At 33.9% G+C, this 23994-nt stretch overlaps 4 protein-coding genes and 1 long non-coding RNA gene across 5 annotated transcripts in view; 1 reads left to right on the forward strand and 4 right to left on the reverse strand.

Annotated features, from left to right (window-relative positions):
- Positions 1 to 720: 720 nt before the first annotated feature.
- On the reverse strand, positions 721 to 3786 carry LOC111051661 (guanine deaminase-like). Its single transcript, XM_022338206.2, has 3 exons — positions 3768 to 3786; positions 3207 to 3353; positions 721 to 3011 (listed from the first exon to the last, which is right to left on the reverse strand). The coding sequence occupies exons 2-3, from the start codon at positions 3325 to 3327 to the stop codon at positions 2794 to 2796; spliced, it is 339 nt and encodes a 112-aa protein (XP_022193898.2). The 5' UTR covers positions 3328 to 3353; positions 3768 to 3786; the 3' UTR covers positions 721 to 2793.
- Positions 3787 to 6239: 2453 nt separating this feature from the next.
- On the reverse strand, positions 6240 to 8054 carry LOC120352713 (zinc finger protein 2-like). Its single transcript, XM_039434636.1, has one exon. The coding sequence runs from the start codon at positions 7922 to 7924 to the stop codon at positions 7232 to 7234; it is 693 nt and encodes a 230-aa protein (XP_039290570.1). The 5' UTR covers positions 7925 to 8054; the 3' UTR covers positions 6240 to 7231.
- A 160-nt stretch (positions 8055 to 8214) lies between these two features.
- LOC111051662 lies at positions 8215 to 11028 on the reverse strand. The gene is made up of 3 exons (XR_005572049.1): positions 10811 to 11028; positions 9596 to 9719; positions 8215 to 9168 (listed from the first exon to the last, which is right to left on the reverse strand). It is a non-coding gene; the product is annotated as an uncharacterized LOC111051662 (long non-coding RNA).
- A 1398-nt stretch (positions 11029 to 12426) lies between these two features.
- LOC111047416 (ankyrin repeat domain-containing protein 27-like) lies at positions 12427 to 16441 on the forward strand. Its single transcript, XM_022333169.2, has one exon. The coding sequence runs from the start codon at positions 13008 to 13010 to the stop codon at positions 15459 to 15461; it is 2454 nt and encodes an 817-aa protein (XP_022188861.2). The 5' UTR covers positions 12427 to 13007; the 3' UTR covers positions 15462 to 16441.
- A 7085-nt stretch (positions 16442 to 23526) lies between these two features.
- LOC120348768 (transmembrane protease serine 3-like) overlaps positions 23527 to 23994 on the reverse strand; it is a 12692-nt gene continuing 12224 nt past the window's right edge. The window contains 1 exon segment of the mRNA XM_039435131.1: positions 23527 to 23531. Coding sequence (XP_039291065.1) covers positions 23527 to 23531 — 5 coding nt within the window.

A 23994-nucleotide genomic window follows, 5' to 3' on the forward strand; every position in this document is an offset into this window, starting at 1 on the left:
TGACTACTTTTTCTATGCAATTAGTGTTAATGAATAAAACGTTTTATGGAATATTAGCAAAATGTTAATAATTGAAGTTTCTTGATTTATGTCTACTATCCAGAAATTTATCTGGATAGATCCTAGCCTAGGAATAAATCAACAAAATATAGTATTCCGACTAATATATAACATAAACACATCTTAGTTTAGTAGAATAGTCGATAAAGCTAAAAAATAATAAACTTTCCAGCCAATTAATAATGAATGAATTTCTTGCTTTTCGACTATCCTGTTATTAATTTCATCAAATGAATAAAATACTTTGTACGCCTCATCCTTTTTTAGTCTAAAGATTCTGGATGTCAATACATAACCTAACAAAACAGCAGACAACCAACACTCTAACTCTCGACCAATAAGAAGCGTTGATCCTGGTACCGGTTTTGTGGAACATACTTTTCGAGCGGTGCAAGTGAGCATGTACGTGGTGCAAGTGAGCATGCACCACTCCACTCTGTTCCAAGATGGCGACCGGTACCTGAATTGTCAAAAGCTCCCACCGAACGCATTTTCGTGTCCTTGGTCGAAATCGTACATGTACCGCAACCTCCCATGAACACAATCATTGATGATATAATAATGCATACTTAATGGGCCCTTGTATTAGCACTCATTTATTTTAGCTCTATTTCAACTCATGTTAAATGCTTATCCTGTAAGCTGGTTTGACAGTAATTATATTTATAAAAAAGGTCTGGTTATGTAAGGTTAAACAGGAATAATTTTTAAAATATCGAGAAGTTTAACTCTTTATCTTTTATATAACTATATATTTCTTTATTTTCAAGGTTATATTGAGATAACAATAAACAGAGAGATCAAAAGGTTGCGCACACGCAACCATACCTTTCTGTAAGTACAATAGCATCACCTGAAGTACTTGCAACATAAATTTCTATGAGTTGAATAATAATCTGTAATAGTATCTGCTGTTAGATTTTGATCTGACAAGTAGACAGATCTGCCCAGAGGAGAGCAACAAGCAAGACAGTGTGTCAAAGTTCCTCACTCAACATTTATGATACACACCACTACATCTATCTACACCGTCTAGAAATTTATCACAGGAAAAATAAAAAATATACAAAGGATAACAATACAAATTTATCTTTTTTAGGGGAACAAAGGAAATTCAATTCCCTCCTTCATTTCGCCATTTCAGTTCCCTCTTTTACGCCAGGATGTGGTTAGTATTTGTTCACAATTAGTTGTTTATGTTAAGATGCGTCCATTTCATTATGTAACACGGGCCTCTTCAATAAACCCTTACTTTCTTCTAGCGTAGATTCTTCCACTCAAGTTTTCCCTCCAGTTGGCTCTATTTTTCCCTCACCCAACGTGGGTTCATTCAATCGTATTTGTCACCTTGTCGATTGGAAGTCGATCAGTTATGTGGGATATCTTATTTCTCATTTATAGGTTTCATTACATAACACCTGTCGGCATTTTTTGGCCGGGGTATCTACTACACATAATTCTGTGGCTCAAAAACTACCAATGTTTTTTTTTTAATGAGTTTAATACACTAATATCGATTATTTTCAGTTCCAGAAGTGCCAATGTCCTAAGCAATAAAAAGTTATAAATTTTTACTACCAATGTCATGATTTAGTTATTCCACTCGAAGAGAGCGAAAACTACCAATGAAGACATAGGCTTTTAGATTGCCATTCATACTCCGTGCCAGAACTACCAATGTAAAGTACTTCTGCACTTCTAGCACTCGCATTTCCTTATCGAAATTCCGTAGTTCGAAAATACAAGCTGAAATTTCAAGCTGATTTGTGAGAAAGTTGGTATTTTAACATAGGTAAAAGAGATATTTAACTGGAAGAGCTCTTTATAATATCGAAGAAATATTTGAATGAATGAGATCAGCTCCTATGAGTTGAATTTTATTGTATTTTTGTATTGTTGTATTCTGTAGATATTTTATTTGTTATGTATTTTATTTTTAATTGTATCTAATCAAAGATATATATTTACGACACTATTCATTGTATACAATGTACAAATTTATGAATAAAGAAATAATGAAATGAAATAGGTATTTCTTGCACTAGGCCACAGAACTATTGGCGACCTTTTGCCCTTTATTCCGGGTCTGGGTGCTGAATCTGAGGGGAGCGTCATTCCGTTGAGTGGGTGGGAGTTATTTCTGACTTTCTTGGTATTCATTTTTTGAATTTTTCTCTACTGATGATCGCAAGGGTCCTTTACTATTAATTCTGTGAAATTGATAAACATTTGAGATACCACATAGCCTACTTGTCTCTTTCACAGTCGACGACGTATTCCCATTACCCTTTACTGACATAAGTATAAGACAAACTCAAGTGTTCTACCAAAACACAAATTATTCTACTAATTGAAAATATAATATCGAGATTTTTTACGGTAATGAAAGTTTCTCCCTTTTTTAATCACTTTCGCACTAGACATGGTTCTTTTAGTTCATGGTTTCCAAAAGGTTCTTCATGCCTCATCAAATCTCATTTAATGTGGAAAATGCCCAGTTCAATGATATCCGAATTCGTTGTAGGTACTTCATTTGATGCTATTTACATAGAGGTTCATTTACATTTGCGTGTCTTTTCAACCTCTTTGTAAATAATATATAGATAAGCTGTATTCCAGAATACAAAAATGAATCAAATTTCATAAATATAACAATTTATAAAAAAAATGTAGGTATATAAAATAATTCTGTAATATAGAGCGATATTCGCTAATTTGCACTGTTCAAGAATATCAGTTTGATGTTGCATCACTCTTTACCATAACTCCATTAACATACACTGAAGAAATATTTCGATCATCTCCAGTATAGAGAAACTTTTGAAAAATCTCGCTGTTACTCAATGAATCATCAGAATTGAACAACGAGATTTCTTCACTCATGTCTATCAAAAGAGCATCGAATTTCTTGCCAACTTTGAAGTTTCCTATTTTGTTTTCCATTCCGAGAGCTGAAATCAGAAAAAACAATTCAAACTAATCAGCTATTTGAATACAAAAATATTATAAATAAGAAGTGAGACATGATATACTTAGAGTCAAAGTGTGATGAAAATAACTACCTATGCTGAAAGCTGGATCGCACTAATCTCATCCCAGGATTTGAAAGATTAGCTTAAAAATGGAATAATGGGGGGGGGACTCACCAATTGCGGCTCCAGTGGTAGCCATGTAAAATACATCGTTGTATGTTAAAGGTGAACTCTGGCTGTCTTGGAAGAATGTAACGATTGAAGCATCTATAGCCGATCTCATGCAGTTCAGCATTGATGCACTGTAGCCTCCTGAAACATCTTAAATAGCACACAAATTTATCTAGAGTTAAAAAATAATTCAGTTATAGAATAAAAATAGTGATTAATAATTTGTAATATATAGTCTATAGAAGATGATATACGACAATATGAATAAAATGAGATAGTATTCAAATTAGCCTATTTTCTATTCAATTCAGCCTGATGAATTTAACCGAATTATTCTTAGAGTATTTGTATAATAATAATTTTGATAGTATAGAATAATTTTAAAGTATTTTTTAGAATAATATTGCTGGTTTCTAGTTGATTCCAAAGATATTGAATTGCCCAAAATTAGGGTGTCACTCATTCCGTCTAGTACCTATTTCAAATTGTCCAGTATTTAGTTTTCGTTATTTATGTTAATTATACAAAATTATCAAAACATATCGAATAATATCAACATATTACCATTTAAAAACCAAAACCTAAACTTCCTAACCTTTTGACAGAATCCAAAGTCAGGGCAGTGGACTGTGAATGATAGTTGGTATTAATACCTACAAATAAATCTCTGAATTCTGTGCATAAAAATACTGATAGCTTGAAGTGTGGTAAGTATGCCAATAAAAGACAAAATGAGTCAACAAGATGAGATTTAATATTAATAAAATAATAGGCAGATGGCCACATACAAAAACAAGAGAAAGTAGATTAAATCGAATAAAACCTTTAAAAATTTAATTACAACATGTAATAAAACCGTTAGAAAAAATACAAAATTTAAATGAAATTAGGTCAATGACACTAATGACCATTGAAGCCTGACAATAATTGATAAGGTACTATAAATGATACCTGAATTGAGAATAGACAATTTAAGTGATACAATGATAAAGTTACTGCTGAAAAATTCAATCTTAATGATTTTAAAAAAGGGAATAGTAACAAATGACAATGAAATGTAGATAATGCTCTATATTTGAAATGGTTAAATGTTGATTGACACTATGATACAAATGATTGAATATCTCGGTTGACATTAATACAAGTAAATAAGTTCAGAAATGAAGATGCCTTGGTCGACATTAACACAAGTAAGTAAGTTCAGAAGTGAAAATGCCTTGGTCGACATCAACATAAATAAGTTTCAAAATCAATGTCATACACATTGAAATAGGCGTCGGTGGCCTTAAAATATCACTTATGAGCTAAAGGTAGCTGACAAATACAATGAAATAGTTGTTAATATTGAGTACATTAATATAGGCGACATAGGCCTTCAGTGAATTGAATGTCAAGATAGACATCAATAGAACAATTAATAGGCGTCAGTGGCCTTAAAATATCACTTATGAGCTAAGGGTAGCTGTCAAATACAATGTAAAAATTGTCAATGTTGAATACAGGCGACATAGGCCTTCAATGAATTGAATGTCAAGTTAGACATCAATAGAACAACACAAATATGAGGTTACACTTGCAAGCCAAAAATATATCATAGACATCAACTTTTCACAAGGACTACCATTTGAATTTATAAGATGTATGTGATAATGAGAGTAAAAAATAAAATAACGAGTACAGTAGATCCGGAAAGCAACTAAAAGAGTGAGCATAGGTTTATTTTCAGGAGAATCAATTTTTTCTATTTATCTATCTATTTATTCACATGTCATAGACTATACTATTATAAAATAAAATTGAAAATAGTCTTAGAATTCCATAAATCAAAACATAGACTAAAACTAACAATAAAATATCAATGAACATATTCATAATTATCAAACTAGTGGATAAAATCAATATAATAGTGAAAGGCAGTCTTTGGACATAGGTAGTCTTATATTTAAAACCAAAAAGCTCAGTTTCATCTTATTAAAACCTGCCAATTATAGGGACATTTATCAATCAACAGTCCTAGTGCTTTTCTGGCATAGGCCAAAACTACACTTCCTTTATAGGGTTGGCAACAAAATTAAAATCCCCTTACTCAATCACTCAGTACCCAGTTCCTAAAAAGTTGTTTAGTAACACTCAATTCTTACAACATTCCTAATGAAATGATTGTGAGTTTATTTCAATACATAGTATTCAAATATGTTGTGAAGAAATAGTACATTAATATCCATAACACATAAATGACAACTTTCTAAGCATATAAGAGAGCATAAAAATCTGATGAATATAATGATAAATATTACAATCTGTATGAAAATAAAGGAATAATGTGCCGGAGTTTGAAGTATATTGTCTAAAATGTTTTCTAATATTATATATTTCAAAAACATTTAGAGACAGATGAGTTGAGGAAGATAACCCTGTGTAGTGCCCCATCATCAAACCTGCCCGTTTTTTCCTTGGCCTGGGGACTTCACTATTAAATATGTCATTATCAAAATAGTCTGGGATTGGGAACTGGATTACTTAAGCTAAAAATAAAAGATGCATAGGCAAGCCGAGGGAAGAATAGATGCAAGAACAAGCTGAACTGAAGAAGCTAACAAAATTTGATCTATTAGGTCAATGAATTTGACAATATAACTCAACTGAGACATTCTTTACTATATATATAATATATATATATATATATATATATATATATATATGTATATATATATATATATATAATATATATATATATATATATATATATTATATATATATATATTATATATATATTATATATATATATATATATATATCGCACCTTGGCACTATATTTGGTGAGAGACTGTTCCAAGTCAAACAATACAATGGTATACATTGAAGCTAGACATTACCAAAGATTGTGTCTATAAATAAATATATTATTTTAGTGCAATAAAGATTTATTCAGATGGGTCATCTTCTCATCTATCTTATTTTATTGTAATATCTGCAATGATGAGACAAATTAAACTACTGTAATTTATTTGTATGTTCCTATATTTGAGAAAAGTTATTTTGGACTTATTTACCTACTGTATAAGTTAATACCACATCCTTGGAAACCAAATTATATTATAACAGCCTATCTCGAAGTAGTCCGATGTATTTATTACAATGACCTATTTTTAAATTTAGTAAGTAATCAACTTACGTGACTTACCATGATCTTTGCTTGATCTGAAATGATTTACTTTGGTTACTAGAGTGAGAATCCAATTTTCCAAATAGCTATTGAAATGAAACCTTGTATTGATTATTTGAAAAATCTATAGATAGACTTTGAATAGATTTATTTAACAAAGAGTTCAGCGGAAAGCTTATATGTTCCTGCAACTCTTTTTTATTATAATATATTATAAATGATGTATATGACTATATATATTTTTTATTTGTAAATGATTATTCTCAATGATGTGTAAAATAAAATGAGATTGTGATTATAATAATATACATGATTTTATTTCATATTTTCATAATATTCCTGACATAATTATTTATGAACTACCTACATAATATTTTATTGAGAATGTTTATTATAAAGATGAATGAAAATCACGCTTGTTTCCACAGATTTATGGGATGTAGGAATTGAAAGGAATGAAGTGTACAAAAAAATATGAGTAGGAAGGAAACATTTATAATATGTAATTCATCAATATTATTACATTGATACTATATGCAAATATTAACTCTAATTCAATTGAACTTGATGATGTTTGTGGACCAAAAGTTGAGTAAAGTTTATTTATATTCAAGAACAAGCTGAACTCAAGAAGCTAACAAAATTTGATCTATTAGGACAATGAATTTGACAATATAACTCAACTGAGACATTCATCACTTTATATAAACTAAACACTACACTTTATGTAACTATAAACTGTATAATGTATAAATTATGAACTATCATGAAGTAAAATTGGTGATAATTGAAAAACAAAGGCTTAATATTTTCAGGAACATAAAACATAGAAAACACACCGATAGAGAAGAAATTGAATTTTTTAAACTGAGTGGGTATGCATATGCCGTGTCAAATTTGCTGACTGAGAGAACATTTTTGCACAGACTGTACACTGGAAAGGCTTTTCTTTGGTGTGAGTATGCATATGCCGTGTCAAAATTTCTGACTGAGAGAACATTTTTGCACAGACTGTGCACTGGAAAGGCATCTCTTTGGTGTGAGTACGCATATGCCGTGTTAAATCACCAGAAGTGGAAAACCTTTTAGTACACACTGTACACTGGAAAGGCTTCTCTTTTGTGTGGGTACGCATATGAACAGTCAATACACCAGAAGTGGAGAACCTTTTAGTACACACTGTACATTGGAAAGGCTTCTCTTTTGTGTGGGTACGCATATGAACAGTCAATTCACCAGAAGTGGAGAAACTTTTAGTACACACTGTACACTGGAAAGGCTTCTCTTTTGTGTGAGTACGCATATGAATGGTAAAATTTCTAGAATTGGAGAGCCTTTTAGTACACACTGTACACTGGAAAGGCTTCTCTTTTGTATGAGTACGCATATGAACAGTCAAATCACCAGAAGTGGAGAACCTTTTAGTACACACTGTACACTGGAAAGGCTTCTCTTTTGTGTGAGTACGCATATGAACAGTCAATTCACCAGAAGTGGAGAACCTTTTAGTACAAACTGAACACTGGAAAGGCTTCTCTTTTGTGTGGGTACGCATATGAACAGTCACTTGTGTGATCAATGTGTCACTTGTTGTGGGGTCAATGTGTGGATGGCGAGACCAGCGACTGGGCCAATGTGTGGATGGCGAGACCAGCGACTGGGCCAATGTGTGGATGGCAAGACCAGCGACTAGGCCAATGTGTAGGCGAAACTCTAAGTGTAATACTTGTGCTTTTACTTATTGGTAGTATCTAACTGAATCTGGAACCTGAAGGACAAGAGTTTTTTGCATGTAGGATTTGTGAAACAAATCTGAACCTGCAAATGTGATACAAATCTGAAATAATGAACTCTTGTATTATTTAGTTGGTTGCTATTTGAAATTGATGTGAAAACCCCAACTCTAAAGTGATGAATTGTTGGTCTTTGCATTCCTTGTCACAGTCTGCTCAAGAAAACGTCTATCATATTTCAATTGATTTGGGGCTGGGGGATTAAAATAATAAGTGATAAGAAACAGTAAAACTTATTAAATGAGCAAAAATAAGATGGGTAATGCAAATATTTAAGAAGATTTTGATAAAGGATTTTTCTATCTTTTAAAAATGAAAAATGTAATCCAGTGATATTGAATGACTTCTTACATGCGAAACTGATATTTCAGAGCTATTGCAAAATGTTTCCATTGAAAGCTAATAAAATTGAAATATAACTCGATACTCAGTTCTACACTCTAATGAGATACTGTGCCAAATCCAAGCAAGGATGATTGATACAGATAGGCTATGTCCATACCTCATTCCACATCACCCATAACCCAAACCACTGGTTCTGCAAACTTTAATACCTAACATTTAATTTTCACAACCAAAAATAATCAGTCACTGCACAATTCAATTCACTTCTTGCTCCTTTCAGTAAATTAAAAATTAATTCCATCAAGTTTTTGAAGCTAAGATTGAAATAATAACACCTTGAACAGTTATTGTTGTTTTCATTTATTAACTTGCGAGACAAATATGTAAGAGATTGAAACAAAATAAAAAATGATTATAAGTACTCTAAGGGCCGGTTTTCAAGCTCAGGATCTAACTTATAAGTTCTGGACTTACAGAGTCCCCCAGGACTGAAATAAGCCCTTGGATCTAAATCGTCGTTCTGAGTCACAGATTCATCTGAATTAATGCTAGTTTATGTTTTCAAAGTAATTGAAAACTAGCATTGATTCAATGTTATTTATTCTTGAAACTTGTGGTGCTACTTTTGATATTTTTGTATGTTGATTCAATGATCAGTAGCCTGAAAAAGAATAATGAATATGTAAAAGATCATATCATATATGATAAATATATCTCTGAAACATAATTGTAATTATTTGTTGATTAAGTTATTCCAAAATAATTGTTCATTGCTTTGAATGAAATTTATTCATATGCAGCTTATGGTGACTTATTAATTTAGCTTATAGCTTGAAAACATTGGAAAAACTCTTACATGATACAGATTTTTAATGGAAAGTTTGAAAATGTTCCTGTATGTGAAAACGTGAGTTTGTATATATAAACTGATAGCAGTGTTATCATACACATACAAAATACTGTAGTTATAAGATCAATTGTTAATAATCATGAAATGTTTGTTTGAGAAAATACAAATATTGCTCAAAATAACCTGGCCTTGTGAAAATCAATTGAATTTAAACTGTTTTTTATACAAATGACGTTACCTGTTCCTCATCCGGAAACTCCTGCTTGCCAAGCCAGGGCATGCCATATTCTATGTCGATTTCTTCTTTAACAGTAACAGATGCCATGTCTTCTAGCCATTCTTCTGATTCCCTCGGACTTCACCTTTAAAACCAGAAGAAACTGCTTCAACCAAAGTTGTTGATAGTATTGGAATCAGTCTAAATACAATGGTAGGTTACCATGGTATTATGATGTGATAATTATTATCAAAGTAAAGTAAGCATTGAACGTAAATGGCTATAATAAGTTTATCAATTACAACTGATACGTGAGTGCATTGGATGCATGATATGTTGCCTAAAATTATATGCTTATATATTTAAATTATTTACACACCAATTTCATATGCAAGGCGAGATTAAAAAGTTCCCGACCTGATCATAAACATGACAAATGAGGCTGATACACAATTTTGGAAAAAATTCCACAATTTAAAATTAGCCTGATCGACAGTATTTAATTTGAATTTTCTTCTAATGATTATTGTTGATAACTAGACAGGTCTAGTTATCAGGTCTACACAACTTGTCTGAACAGTGAAGAGATATGTTTGTTCAAACATGCTCAAAGACTAGTGATGTTGTTCATTAGTGGCATGCCCAAGTTGCTATAGTGAGGTCCATATTAGTCATGTATGAAAACACATCTTTTTGCGAAAATGCAATAGCCTATTTATAGTGTCTTGTCTGAAGCTACGATACTACACATCTGTCAGACATGTCTATACAAATATTTTGTCAGTGGCAATGGCAAAAGGCATAGAACAAAAATGTTTGAGGTTAGGTTTTTGTGTGCTTGATGTTTGTTGTTTATTTTCCGTTTGCTGCTCTACTTTAAGGTAGAATTATTTTTTAAAAGTTTCTTTGCTGATGACAAAAATTGTCGGAATAGACATGTTCGACAGACTTGTCCTGTTGTTAGTGACCAGCCTAATGAAATTACACCTTAATATGAAATTGGGATAATAGTTCAATTTTGATCTGCTGACACAGTCTATCTAGGCACTTCGATTATACATTCAATAACGTAATTTTGATATTTGATTTTGATTATTATTTGATGGAATTCTAGATGAAATGCACAAAAAAGTAATGAAGGCTAGTTCAATCTATTTTGGTGATTTGATGAATAAAAAAATGTTAGCCTATGATAAAAATTAACTTTGGCCAATATGAATAAATAATAATACTTACAATAGATTCCATGATATTTGTTTTAGATTTCTTTTCTTTTCACAAACCAAGGAAAGATGAAACAGCTAATCAAAACTGCAATGTGATTATGTGATTGTATTGAGGCTGAGGAGGGGTGATTCTGGACAAGATACAAGAAGGACACAGCCACAGAATAGATACAGAATGGAAACTGTCAATAATACGCCTATCTAACCAATGCTTTTAACATGACGCAAATAGTAAACACGTCACGTGACCACGTCACGTGTTCAGTTAGTTGATAAAATATAACCTTATCTCCTTACAATTCCGCTAAACATAACTAAAAAAATATCAGTAGAAGTTTTTAACCGTTATGTTGGTAGTGAGGTCACGTGAGGTAGTCATTGGTCTATTTGCGTTTTCTCTTTCCTTAAGATCATTCGTTCGTGCTGGTGAAATCCGTCAGCATTCAAAACTTCTGTTCAGCCAGGAACCACAGTTTCGAAACCGGCGGTTTAAGCAACTTTGGTGAAATTGGGCCATAGTGTCAATATAATATAGGCAACGTTAGTCTGTCTACTAACTTTGACAACAGAGTAGAGAATCACTGGTATTTATTTATTCCATGCTTTGACTATTAGGTACTTAAAATTTACTATTATACTATTTTCGGTTTTTAAATCAACTACTGTACATCATTGTACAGTAATAAAATAAAATATTTATAGAATATCTTGTAAGGTATTTGAAACAGTAAGTTAGATATTGATTTAAAATTATATTAAAATCTCAAAATAGATTCAATTTTGGAATTCTCACTAGTCGATTAATCGGTATAATTGCCGATCAACTTTCGAACAGTCGAAGTTCTAACATCGATTATTTCGCAAATCATCGATTGTTGCTACTAATCGATTCGTTTCGTTCGTTCTGTCTGTACTCTGTACTGTGCTACTGTCTCTGTCTGTCTGTCTGTACTGTAACAGAAACTTCTGTTCCTTTCCTTGTTCAAGTTCATGTTCATTCGTGATTTACTCATTTTATCTAACTTATTTTGTTTCATGGATTTCGACTTCGACTGAACGGGTTGTGCCTTTAATCAAATTACATTATAAAAAAGCTTTTATCGCGTAAAGTTGATCTATTTATCAGAAAGTATTAATTCAACAAACTTCCATAGTTTTCCGTGATTATTTTAGTCATATTCAAGTTGTTATCAATTAATTTGCATTCTCTTAGAATTTGAAATAATTAGCCCAGTTCTATAAGTACATTTTATCTTGTTCAAAATCTTGCTTTGTTGAATTCTTTCTGAATATTAAACGTCATTAGATTGAGGTTACCATGTCAAACTTCAACGGTATGGCTTCATCAAGTGGACAAATACAGGTAAATATTTCTTTCATTATGTTATTTCAGAGTTTTATTTGGTTTTTGATCATTATTTTATTCCCTGAAAAGTAAATCCTTATTGATAATGAGTTTTTCGATGTGTGTGTGTGGGTGTGTGTGCAATTTTTGAGGTTATAATTTTTGGCGGCTAGGCGTAGCCGAGTAGCGCTTAATTTGAATTTCTGTCTGTTACCAACCTCACCGTTGAAAAACTACTTTGTTCCAACTTGCAAAACCACTTGTTTTTCGTATTCATTCACAAATCCCTACAATATTTAAAGCGTTTTTTATATAACTAATAATAGATTTTATAATGATTTCTCTTGAAAAGATTATTAGTCATAAATATTCATGAATTGGCATTCCATTCCATTTGCTTTGTGCTCTGTCAATTTGAATAACTGTATTGTTGCATTGCATAGTTACGTAACCTACAAATAACCTAAAAATACCTAAAGTCTATCTTTTCACGGTAGTTTTAGTGCAGTTTGTTATGAAATAACGCGGGTGCAATGGAAACCAGTTATGATGAGGATTTGAACGACAATATTTTCTACCAAGTTTTACAAACTGATCACAAGGAATTGTTTCACAAAGCACTTCTTGATGGGTGGGTAATTGTGTTCCCAGATCAGGTTCTCTACCAAAGTATGCTGTGACTCAAGACGATATACTAAGTCACATTTTGATTCCTAGTGATGAATTACCAGAAACGCATTTTCGAACTCTCAATGATAAGGATATTACGATTTGTAATAAGGTGATAACAGTGGATCCCCATGATCATTCCGCTATCTATAGTACACATGTTTTGTTTGAAGAGACTTTTTACACTAGTGATATGATGAAGTACAAAATTCTATGCATTGAGAATCCATTACAGATTTATACGGGGGTATCAAAGGAGGAGAGTAGCAGTAGTGTAGTTTCTGTACAAACTTTGAGGGACTGTATTGATTTGTTATGGACTGAAACGGCGGGTAAGGAGGTTTTGGAGAAAATTGATGATATTATTCAAAAATTTCTAGTTGCAAATGAGAGGCTAGAGTTCAAATCCCTCCAGAAACAACGTGATCTAGTCGGAAACTTGTACTCATCTTGCCTGCAAATAGTTTTACTTGACAGTCGTCTCCGTGTGAAAACCGCTAACAACCGTCACTTGTTACAAAACATCAAAACCAGCATCGAATCCTACATACATCATGCAATCTACAAGAAACTGATCAAAGGTATAACTGCCTGTACTGCATGTGAGGACGCAAATTTTAATAAAATTGTGAGGAATTTATCGGATCTACAGCTGCAGGACTTGGAGGTTAGGAGTGACTTGTACGACACTGTACCCAAGGCAAAGGCACAGATAGCTAGGATCGACTGTTATTGCACTGTGTTGGGTAAAATTAGTTGTTTACAGAGAACTTTTGCTGCGATATCAAAGTGTGACGCTAGTAATTCGTCGTACGGGAACGTTTTGTCTGCCGATGATCTACTACCAATGTTGGTATTTTTGGTAATCAAATCGGGGTTACCCAATTGGATAGCGCATGTCACATACATGAAGTTGTTCAACTTCTCCGCATCACTCTCTCACCAGATCGATCAGGGTAGTTTTTTGGTGACCTCTTTAGAGGCGGCTATAGAACATATCAAATCAGGGCTACTTCAGGGACCCTCCGAGCCAGAGGGACAACTGAACCTAGACGGCGCAGAGTCAGATTCTGGAGGCTACGAGATGTATCAAGGATTCGGGATACCGTCGTCGATTGACAGGTTGGATTCGAAAACACGGTCTGCTACACTGTCGAATCTGTTTGAGTTAGCACGACAGGGGAATGCACAGGAACTGGAAAAACTGTTGACAGGTAAGGGGAGCGAGACAGACGATGAAATGATACTACTGAACGCGGTGAGCTCGTTGAAACTGTGTCATCCTCTATGTTCTTGCGACAAATGTGAGAGGGTGTTGTCACAGAATCTGCTAGACACCACACCAACTATACATTCCTGTGACGACCGAGGATACACGATTTTACACGTTGCCAGCATGTACGGACGTCCGAAAGTTGTGGATGTTCTGATTTCCTGTGGAGCCAACCCGAATTCTACCGACTACTCGGGGTCCACACCCCTCCACTATGCCGCAGCCAGAGGTCATCAAAATGCTCTCCTACTCTTGATCCACGCTGGTGCCAAAGTGGATAAAGCTGACAACGAGGGTAACATGCCGCTACATCTGTCCGCGGGGAACGGGCATGAAGGTTGCATCAAGGCCATACTGTACTACACGGAGCATGTGGGGGTGAAACTGGACATAAACATGAAGAATCGCCACGGTGAGACCGCTCTACACAACGCGGCACGATGGGGGTATCAATCTATTGTGAAAATACTGTTAGAATACGGAGCTTGTCCTAGTGTGGAGAATAAACGTAAACTCACACCCCTAGACTACGCACACAGTCTACATATATCTAAGCTGTTGATGTCTTGGGCAAAACGTACGATCGCAAATTTGTTGGTACCGAAATTCGAGAATAGTATCTCTAATCATAAACAAGATATGACTGTAGCTGCAGCTTCCAAACCTCTACTAGATTTCAATGATGAGGGTAGTGTAGTGGGAATTAGTAGGGAAGTCGGTATACGTCCTCAAACTACCGATCAGATTAAACAGATTGAAAGGTTGTTGAGGGCGATAGCTTACGGCGATGTACAGTTGGCCTGTTTCTATCTTGGACTAGTGCTGCCAGATCGCGAGGAAATGTTGAAGAAACTGGAGAAAACGCACTCGTGTCACCCGTTATGCTCGTGTAAAAAACTCGTGAGGGATGATTGTGAGGACGAGGGTAAATGTGTGGTGAGATCAGAGAATATCGCGTACGATGTTTGCGATTCGGACGGGTTCACACCCCTACACGTGTCAGTCATGCATGGACAGATAGATTTGGTGAAAATGTTGATAGATGTTGGGGCCAAGATTAACTTGCGTACTAGAACTAAAAATAAAACTCCCCTGCATCTAGCCTGTGAGAACGGTCAGAATAAAATTGCTCAACTCCTTCTCAGTAGCGGTATATGTGATGTTAATTGTCAGGACGCTTACGGGAATAGTCCTTTGCACTACGCGTGTTTGGCTAATAACACACAGTTGGTGCAGATTTTGTTGAACTATAAACCGAATTTGAATTTGCGTAACTCCAATGGAAAAACGGCACAGAAGGAAGCAGAGGATAGAATGTCGTTGTCTATGTTGAGGCTACTGACGAACGCTAGTGGTGGGGGTACAGTGGTTTGAAAGGTGGAGAAGAAGTCGAAAGAGGAGATGAAGAAGAAGGCGAAAGAGATGATAAACAAGAAGAAAAGGGAGCAGAAGATCAAGAATAACTAAGGAGAGGAGGTAAAGAATAAAAATAAGAAGTTTGGTAAGAGCTGATATCTTTAGTCAGTAACTATTTTATGTATCAAATAATATTTTGTAATAAAAATGAAGTTGAAAGTAGATTTATGTCACTTTGTAAAGGAAGGTAGGATCTTCTTGAATTCATTCATAATTTCATTGATTTACACTCATCATTTCAATATTGCAATATTTGAATACCTAGTGTTATAAATGGTCTGGATGCAATGTTTGATAAAAACATGTCGAGGAAACCTCGTTTAAAATTTTGTTGAGACATCAAAGTTTAAACAATTTTAATAGTTTTTTGTTGTATTGTAATAAAATACATGAGTATACATTACACAATAGCTTACACCAAATTATTTGTATCTTAAAGATGCAAACACGAACACCAAACATTGTAGGCTATCTTACGTAGGAATAATAAATTTTGACTCATTATAAAAAGTACCTAACTCATTCAATCTATCTATAAATACAAAAATTAGAAATGGCAATGCCTAGCTATATTCATTTCCTCAATTTAGTTATTTTTGTCTTATTAATAACTTTTTTTTAATTTGAATTGTTTCAATGAAGTGTGTAACGAATGAAATTGGATGAATTCGCTCAATGAAAATAACTGTATGTGATATGGTTCAGTGCAATTTTATTATAAGGCTAGTGCGGTTTTTATATAGTTTTTCACATAAGAGAGGTACTGTAGTTATGAATTTAGAATTAAGTGAAGTAAGCTCTCAATAATCCAGTCTGGTACTGATATAATATGGAATAAATATGTACTGTAGTATGAGTTGGTATGTTTAACACAATGCAATAATTTGAAACATTCTAATGACCTGTATGTATACTTTAGCCTTTTCGATTTTTTTTTTTTTTTGAAAACTAGGGGATAAAATACAGTGATATGATGATAAAAATAGATTATTGTAAAGTAAAATATATCAACATTCACCGTGTAGTAACACATAACTATTGTCAATAACGTAATGAGATTATTAATTTTACAATAATTTATCAACGACAATTATTAGTCAATTGCAAATCATGTAATTACAGTGCGGTAGTTGCATCCATGTTTATTCTAATAGCTGCGTTTACCCCAAAGTTATTAACAAAATGTTAATAACATAATCCTTATAGATTCTATTAGATTGAACGGAACTTGACAAACACATATGTTCATCATGTGTATGGTAAGTTATGTTTAATCTAATAGAATCTATAAGGATCAAGTCATTAACATTTTGTTAATAGCTTTGGTGTAAACGCAGCTTTATAGCCAAACAATGTTTTAATAATTTTTCAACTTTCACACCTGGTTACACAAAAACTGTTAACTTTTAGGCCCGCCGCAAAGTAGACCAACGCTAATCCACGAAAAGCAACCCACGCCGTGGGATGTTTTGTAAACCATTGCTATAGAATTATTCATAATCAATCAGCAGACAAGTGGATTATTCATTGCATGTATTGAACAGATATCTGGAGAAGCCTAGCAATGGTTTACAAAACATCCCACGGCGTGGGTTGCTTTTCGTGGATTAGCGTTGGTCTACTTTGCGGTGGGTCTAAATCCCGATTAAATACCACGAGAACGAATCCAAGAACCCTTCTCTGATTGGTTCTCGTGGAATTTAATTTAACAGGCTTTTGTGCAATCAAGCTTCATGATAATAAATATGCATTTTACCCAGCAATATGTATTATACTGATTTGCCTAACACTCAGGTTTTTCTATTTGAAAGTATTTTTTGTAAAATTATTGTTAGGTTTTTTGGTGATAACAAAATCAAAATAATTTAGATAGTTGATTGATAAAAAAATTAATAATATCATGCTGTATAATACATAACTTCTCATCATACTTCCTGTAAGTAAAAACAAAACAGGAAATTTATTAATTCTAAACTTGAAAACTATCTATTTTATCTAGGAGTTAATGTACTAAATAATAAAGGCGAGGTTAATTCAGCTGTAGAAAATAAATTAACAATGCAAAGTATATCAGTGATAAAATATTCCTAATAAAATAGCATTGTGCAAGCGAATCAACGTACCTACTGCATCTATTTGGTTTATGAATATATAAACCAAAAATTTGGTTTTGAAAAGTTTTGGAAATTATTTTTCAGTAAACACTCATAAGACTGTAGTCTGTAGCCTATCGTCTGAAAAGCTGTAGTCTGTCTTTAAAAGAAATGATCAAAGTAATTGAAACCGTAATTCCAATTAAATCAGGTTTGATTAATATGAATCAGGTAGATACAATTGGTTATTTTGATTGGTAAAACTCACCTTAGCACTGACTGACACTTAAAATGTGATTGCAAGTCGAATTTCAAATGTTTGGCATTGAAACAATTGACAATTTTGTAATGGTTAGTTACTAATATCTTTATACTATAACTGTATTGGTTTCTAGCCTATCATTTTGTAGAATAGGTAAAGTTGCGTTTACACCAAAGTTAATAACAACATGATCATAACTTAATCCTTATAGATTCTATTAGATTGAACATAACTTATCATACACATGATGTGCATATGTGTTTGTCAAGCTCCGTTCAATCGAATACAATCTATATGGATTAAGTTATTATCATTTTATTAATAACTTTGGTGTAAACCCAGCTTAAGCTTAGGTATTAAAGTTTACGTAATATTTTGAACAACTTTTAAAATATGTTCTATTTTTATGTAGATTCTGAGTGCCAGTATTACCATTAACAAACATAACTTTTTATATAAATGTTTTGTAGTGCACAAATCTTGCACAGTAACACTATTACCAAAAATAATGATCAAAATATAGATTTATTTTCTATTCAAGATGTATTTATTTGTTAGATCCTCATATTTCTATCTTTAAAAACCAGTTGTAATATATTTTTAACATCTAATACCAATACTTAGTGCCGGATGCACAAAAGCCGGTTAAATTTTTAACTGTGATTAATTCCACGAGAACCAATCAGAGACCCAGCCGTCTTTTCAAAAACGCCTTCTCTGATTGGTTCTCATGAAATTAATCACGGTTTAAATTCAATCGGCTTCTGTGCGACCGGGCCTTATTGATAAAATTCACGGTGTTTGCTCATGAGAAATATTGTAGAAGCTTTGAATTAAAACACTTTCGAAGTGGTAACACTTGCTTACTAAAAGTGAGCAGTAGACTGCTAAAAAGTGTTTCCACTTTAATTATGTGTTTTCAATATAAAGTTTTGATAATTAATAGTGGAAAAGATAGATTTGCAACACAATATTGTAGAATTTCTAAAAATGAGATAAGAGTGTTATGTTAGTTGTTGAATTTCACATGAAATTTATTAGTATTCCAAAAATGATGTATTGATTACAGATATCTGCCTGACAAGAATACCATCAAGTTGGTAGAATTTATAAAACTCCAATATCATACGTATCTCACTGGAGCAGTTTTGATTTTGAAGTAAAATTTTCTGAATAACGGAGCGTCTTGAAATTGGGTTTCAAGAAGAATTGCAATATTCTCATTAGTTGGAACACAGAGTTCAACATCTCCCATACTCCCCAGTATGTGACTGTGGGCCGATGGAGCAGACAGTGCTCCACATTATATTTGAGTGTGAGAGTCCACCTGGGTGAGGCTAACGCCTTCACTGTAGCCAGTCCCCAGGCAATACAGTACACTTCATCCCTCGACGTGCACTTATAAAAGTGTGAAATTTTAAAAAATTGTCAAAAAATACAATACATTAATATAAATACAGTTCAACGTGTATTATTGAAGGAATTTCGCATATTGTTCTGATATAATTCATGGAGTAAACTTATTGTACTGCTTATGAGACAGAATTCATTTCAGTAGGAAAAACTAGGGCATTTGCATAGAGGTGACATTGTAACCTTGAGAGTGTTTGGAAAGTTTTGATAAATATTCTATTGATCATCAGTATGATCCGTCATTGGTGAAAATACCGCAATGACTGAAGAGACTTGAATTGTCCTTAAAATCCACTTTATTTTAACAAAAATTAATATTTTACAGGAGCATGCATTCGTGTGTGCTCACACATCATCAGCTGTAAGTTACAATAATTCATGCCACAATACGTCAATGAATTGAGATTAATTTCAAGATCATAATTCTTGAGCGCCAAGAACACGCGCATTTCACTTTTCATCAGCCGATGCTATTCTTATTAGGTATATTTGTATCTGTATTTGTAGAGAAACCGTAAGATACATAGGCTATATAGCACATCATCACCTGATGAAAATGCGCGTGTTCGTGGCGCAGAAGTCTGTTCACACCTTTAAAAGAGTTTTTTTTATAAGAAATTCAATTTCAACATTGGTATCACCACAAGTTCTTGAAAAAAAAAATAATTAAAACTTGTAGTAGCCCACCCTTTATTAAAAACTTTAAAATTTTAGTTTTAAATTGAAATTTAAAAATTTTAAAAGGGTACTTGCTTTTTGATAAAGGGTACTAGGCCTACAAGTTTTTATATTGTTTTTATTAATTTGAACAAAAGTAGCCCATATAAGTGAAGTGATTTAATATATATATATATATATATAACTCTGGTATTATAATATATTTTTCCAATATTAACCTTCCGGCAGTCGCGCTGTTGTAAAAAGTACAACAGTGTCAGTTTTTTGCTGCCCAAAACTATTGAATGGGGTGGTGTCAGTGAATGAGTCACCTATGCATTCCAGAACTTCCTCCCATCAATCGAGCAGTGGTTCAGTCTCTAGGTGCTGTTTAGTTGCAACAGTGCATAAGATAGGTAACGACTGTATACGGGGACTGTAAACGAACCAATAACACAGAAATAATGGCTTTGCTTAATGCACCTTATTGGGCTATGAAATGGTAATCATCTAAATGTTCAATTGCGTAAAATAATTCAAGAAGATGGAAAAAGTAATTATACAATTAATTAATATGTTTTGACAGTAAATAGAGTACATAACACTTGGAAAACTGAATGTTGTAAAAATTACAACACCCGACTGCTCGTGGGATTGAATAGGGCGCGACTACCGGAAGGTTAATGGTAGCCTATGCATTTTCAAGTGAATTACAAACTTCAAGGTGAATAGTAATGAAGCAGGATACATTTATTTTGAGCAAACTGAACTAAAAATGTTCGGACGTTCTTTATTATTTGATTCCTAATTGTAAGGAATCATATTGAAATTGTTGTTATTAATTTACATTAAGGATGGAAGATTGAGCTTCTTCAAGCTACATCACTGACTTGATTTTTTTATTGCGGATGATGCCCACATGAGATTCTTGCTTGTGCGTGGGTAATTGGGTAATGGGAAGTACGAGGGTGGATTATGAGGTGATCAAACGTCCATGCCTAATCGATGGTATTCGGCGGGATTCGAACCCGCAACCAGGTAGCACTAGCAGAGTGAAGCGTGCAACGCCTTAGTCAACTCGGCTATCTGGCCGGAAATTATTCAGTAAGGAGCACGCCACACGATGCGTTTTCAGATGAGTCGGTAGGGTTGGAAGCTGTCCGATTGGCTGATTGGGTTAGCGTTCGGGGTTCAGCTTATAATTAGCCAATCAGAAGGCATCCTGACTTGCCGACTTGTCTTAAAATGCTTAATAATTGGGTTTGGACCTTGGAGTTTTGCAAACACTCACTCGTTAGTGTGAAGGCACGGTAACAGATAATCTTTCAAATCTTTATTAAAAAAAAATAAATAAACAAACAAAAACATCTCAAAAAGCAGATATAATATTGCTTCCTAATTTCTAATACATGTTCCCTATAGGCTACCCTGTGTGAGCACTAATAATAGAACACTATTGTTCATTATTATAACCGAATAGAGGCCAACAGAACATTTATTGTTCGGTCATGATAATGGACAATATTGTTCTATTAGCTGTGTAGCGATTAATTGATTTTGGGAACTGGTCAAGACTGTATAGGTAAGTTTTAAACTTGACTCATTGAAACGATAATAATATGGATTGATTTCCACTTGTATTAAATAAAAACATTTACAACAAAAGTTTACTTGTGAATTTATGAAACGGTAAATTACTTGCGAGAAATGCGAAGCGTTAAAGGAGATTTAATTGTTGATTAAGTTCATTATCATTCAAGAATTCAGTATTCAAGAATAAGTCTTATCCTTCTCAAACTACAAAAATATATTTTCTAAATGAAGAGCAGACTCCTCTCGACACACAGGCTCAAGCCTTCGTGGATGAGATGCATGTTTTTTCTCTCTTCACAGTTTAGTATAATATGATTATTAAAGGTGATGATGGTTTCTTGATCCATTCCGAGCTGCAATGTATTAACACACTTTTTTATGTTTTTAAACACGACATGCAGTCAATTATTAAGAATGTCTGCACTGTTGAAAATGATCGCTAGATGATCAAAAGTACTTCAGTCACTAAGTAAAAGTTTTTAATTATTCACTTAATAATTGACTGCATGTCGTTTTTAAAAAACATAAAAAAGTATGGTTATTATATTTACATTGTACAATACTTATCTGTTCAAGTGTGATTGACATTGACCACAACTTATAACTGTAAATGTTGATTCATTTGAAATTGTACCAAGTGTGATGTATTTCAACTGTGTATTTATTCCATGCAATAAATGAATTTGTTCATAGTTGAAGGATACTCAGAAGTTTGTAGGTAGCCTGAGTGTTTCCCAGAATACGCATTGATCTATTTAAACTTCTCAGTTGTATGTACAACACAATATCGATTTTAATTTTCATATTTTTGAATACAACAAGTCTCATCTTCTTAGGGCCTGTACACATGACGTTTGTCGCTCGGTAAACGCGCGTTGGAAATTGTTATACCGTACAAATGAGGGCGTTAACCGCGCGTTTTGTCGACGTTTTCATGACAGCAGGCATCCGGCAGTTGCCTGTATGTATTACAATATTTGAATAAATGTAGGTCTGTTAATTTATGCTTTGTATATTTACCTAAAACTATCTTCTGTTCCTTTGTCATGTTTTCTTCTGCGAAAATATCCACAATCTCCTGCCAAGCTGTCTTTCTAAACTCTATTTCTATAATCTTGACACTCCATGTCCCAGATATATCTTCTTTTTCTATTCCATCGATGAATAATTCGGTGTCAAACGCTTCTGTATCCATTGTACACACAAAAAACACAAAGAAAGATCTAACAAAACACAACACAAGATCACTTATCAGGGCTCAGATCACCTATTCACTGCAAAAGCGCGCGTTCGACTGAGTGTATGTATACGTTCCACAGCCAAGTATAGTAACTCGAAGCGCGCGACAAACGCGGCGGTTGATGTGGAAACTACAAGCGCCGCGTTTAGCATGTGTACGATCCCATTGTTTCTATGTATGTGTCAAACGCGCGCTTGAAAACCGAGCGACAAACGCGGCGTTTACCGAGCGACAAACGTCGCCATGTGTACAGGCCCTTAACCTAGCTCCGCAGTGCAGGCTGGTTGCTTGGCTGAATCGGACTAGGCGCTGAGACAGCAAATAATAGCAGCGTTGGTGGGAATGCGAGCGGCCGCAGTAACATCTTCCACCCAGCAATGGTCGGCGTAGTTCCGCCTAGCGGACAGACGAAAGAACAAACCAGTCGGTTATTTGATCCCTCCAGCCAGGCTCAGCCAAGCAGCCGAGACAATAGAACAATGGAGTGGCGGTCTTATTTGCGTTCATCAGCAGTTTTCTTTCTCACGATTATTTTGATTTTTGTGTGTCAATAATAAATCCAGTCACCAGTAAAAAAGTTACCAGAAACGTTGTGTACTACCATATTAATGACTTTTCATGATGATTTTTAATTATTTAAAAACATTGTTGACATTCTGAGCCTTTAGGCTAAACTTGGGGTTGCTGAGAACGAATCTGCAATCAGAATTTCTCTATCACGAAAAATAATGAAAAAAATCCAGCTGTTGATCTTCCGGCAACCGATCATCCTGCAATGCGGCCGAAACAATTCCAATCCAGACACCCATCTCGAATGACAACAACGCCAAGCTGTAGGCCTCTTTCACACGATAGGAGACGTGCAACTTGAACACTGAACAGTGTTCTCGTTTTTTTGTCGAAGTACATTGAGTCAAATCGTGTCTTTCACATGGTGACTCCTATCCAGGAACCTCGTTTTGTCACGTCTTTTCCCCTCGAGGCAAGCAGAGGCAAGATCTAACAACTACGCCGCCGTTTCCACAAAGTATGACTCATCACTTTTTTCTCAAAGTCTAACTTCCTTAAAAATATAGATAGAAGATTTCTGATTTCGGATTTGGATTCAGCGACCCCAAATTCTTTAAAGCTTAAGTCCCGTTTTCGAAAATATCCAAAAACAAGGAAGTTATGGCTGTTTTTAATAAAGCTTTCTATTATCATATAATTATACGGTAAAAACGAACAGGTACT

The sequence above is a fragment of the Nilaparvata lugens genome, chromosome 8 (genome assembly GCF_014356525.2).
Source record: "Nilaparvata lugens isolate BPH chromosome 8, ASM1435652v1, whole genome shotgun sequence".
NCBI classification, from domain to species: domain Eukaryota; kingdom Metazoa; phylum Arthropoda; class Insecta; order Hemiptera; family Delphacidae; genus Nilaparvata; species Nilaparvata lugens.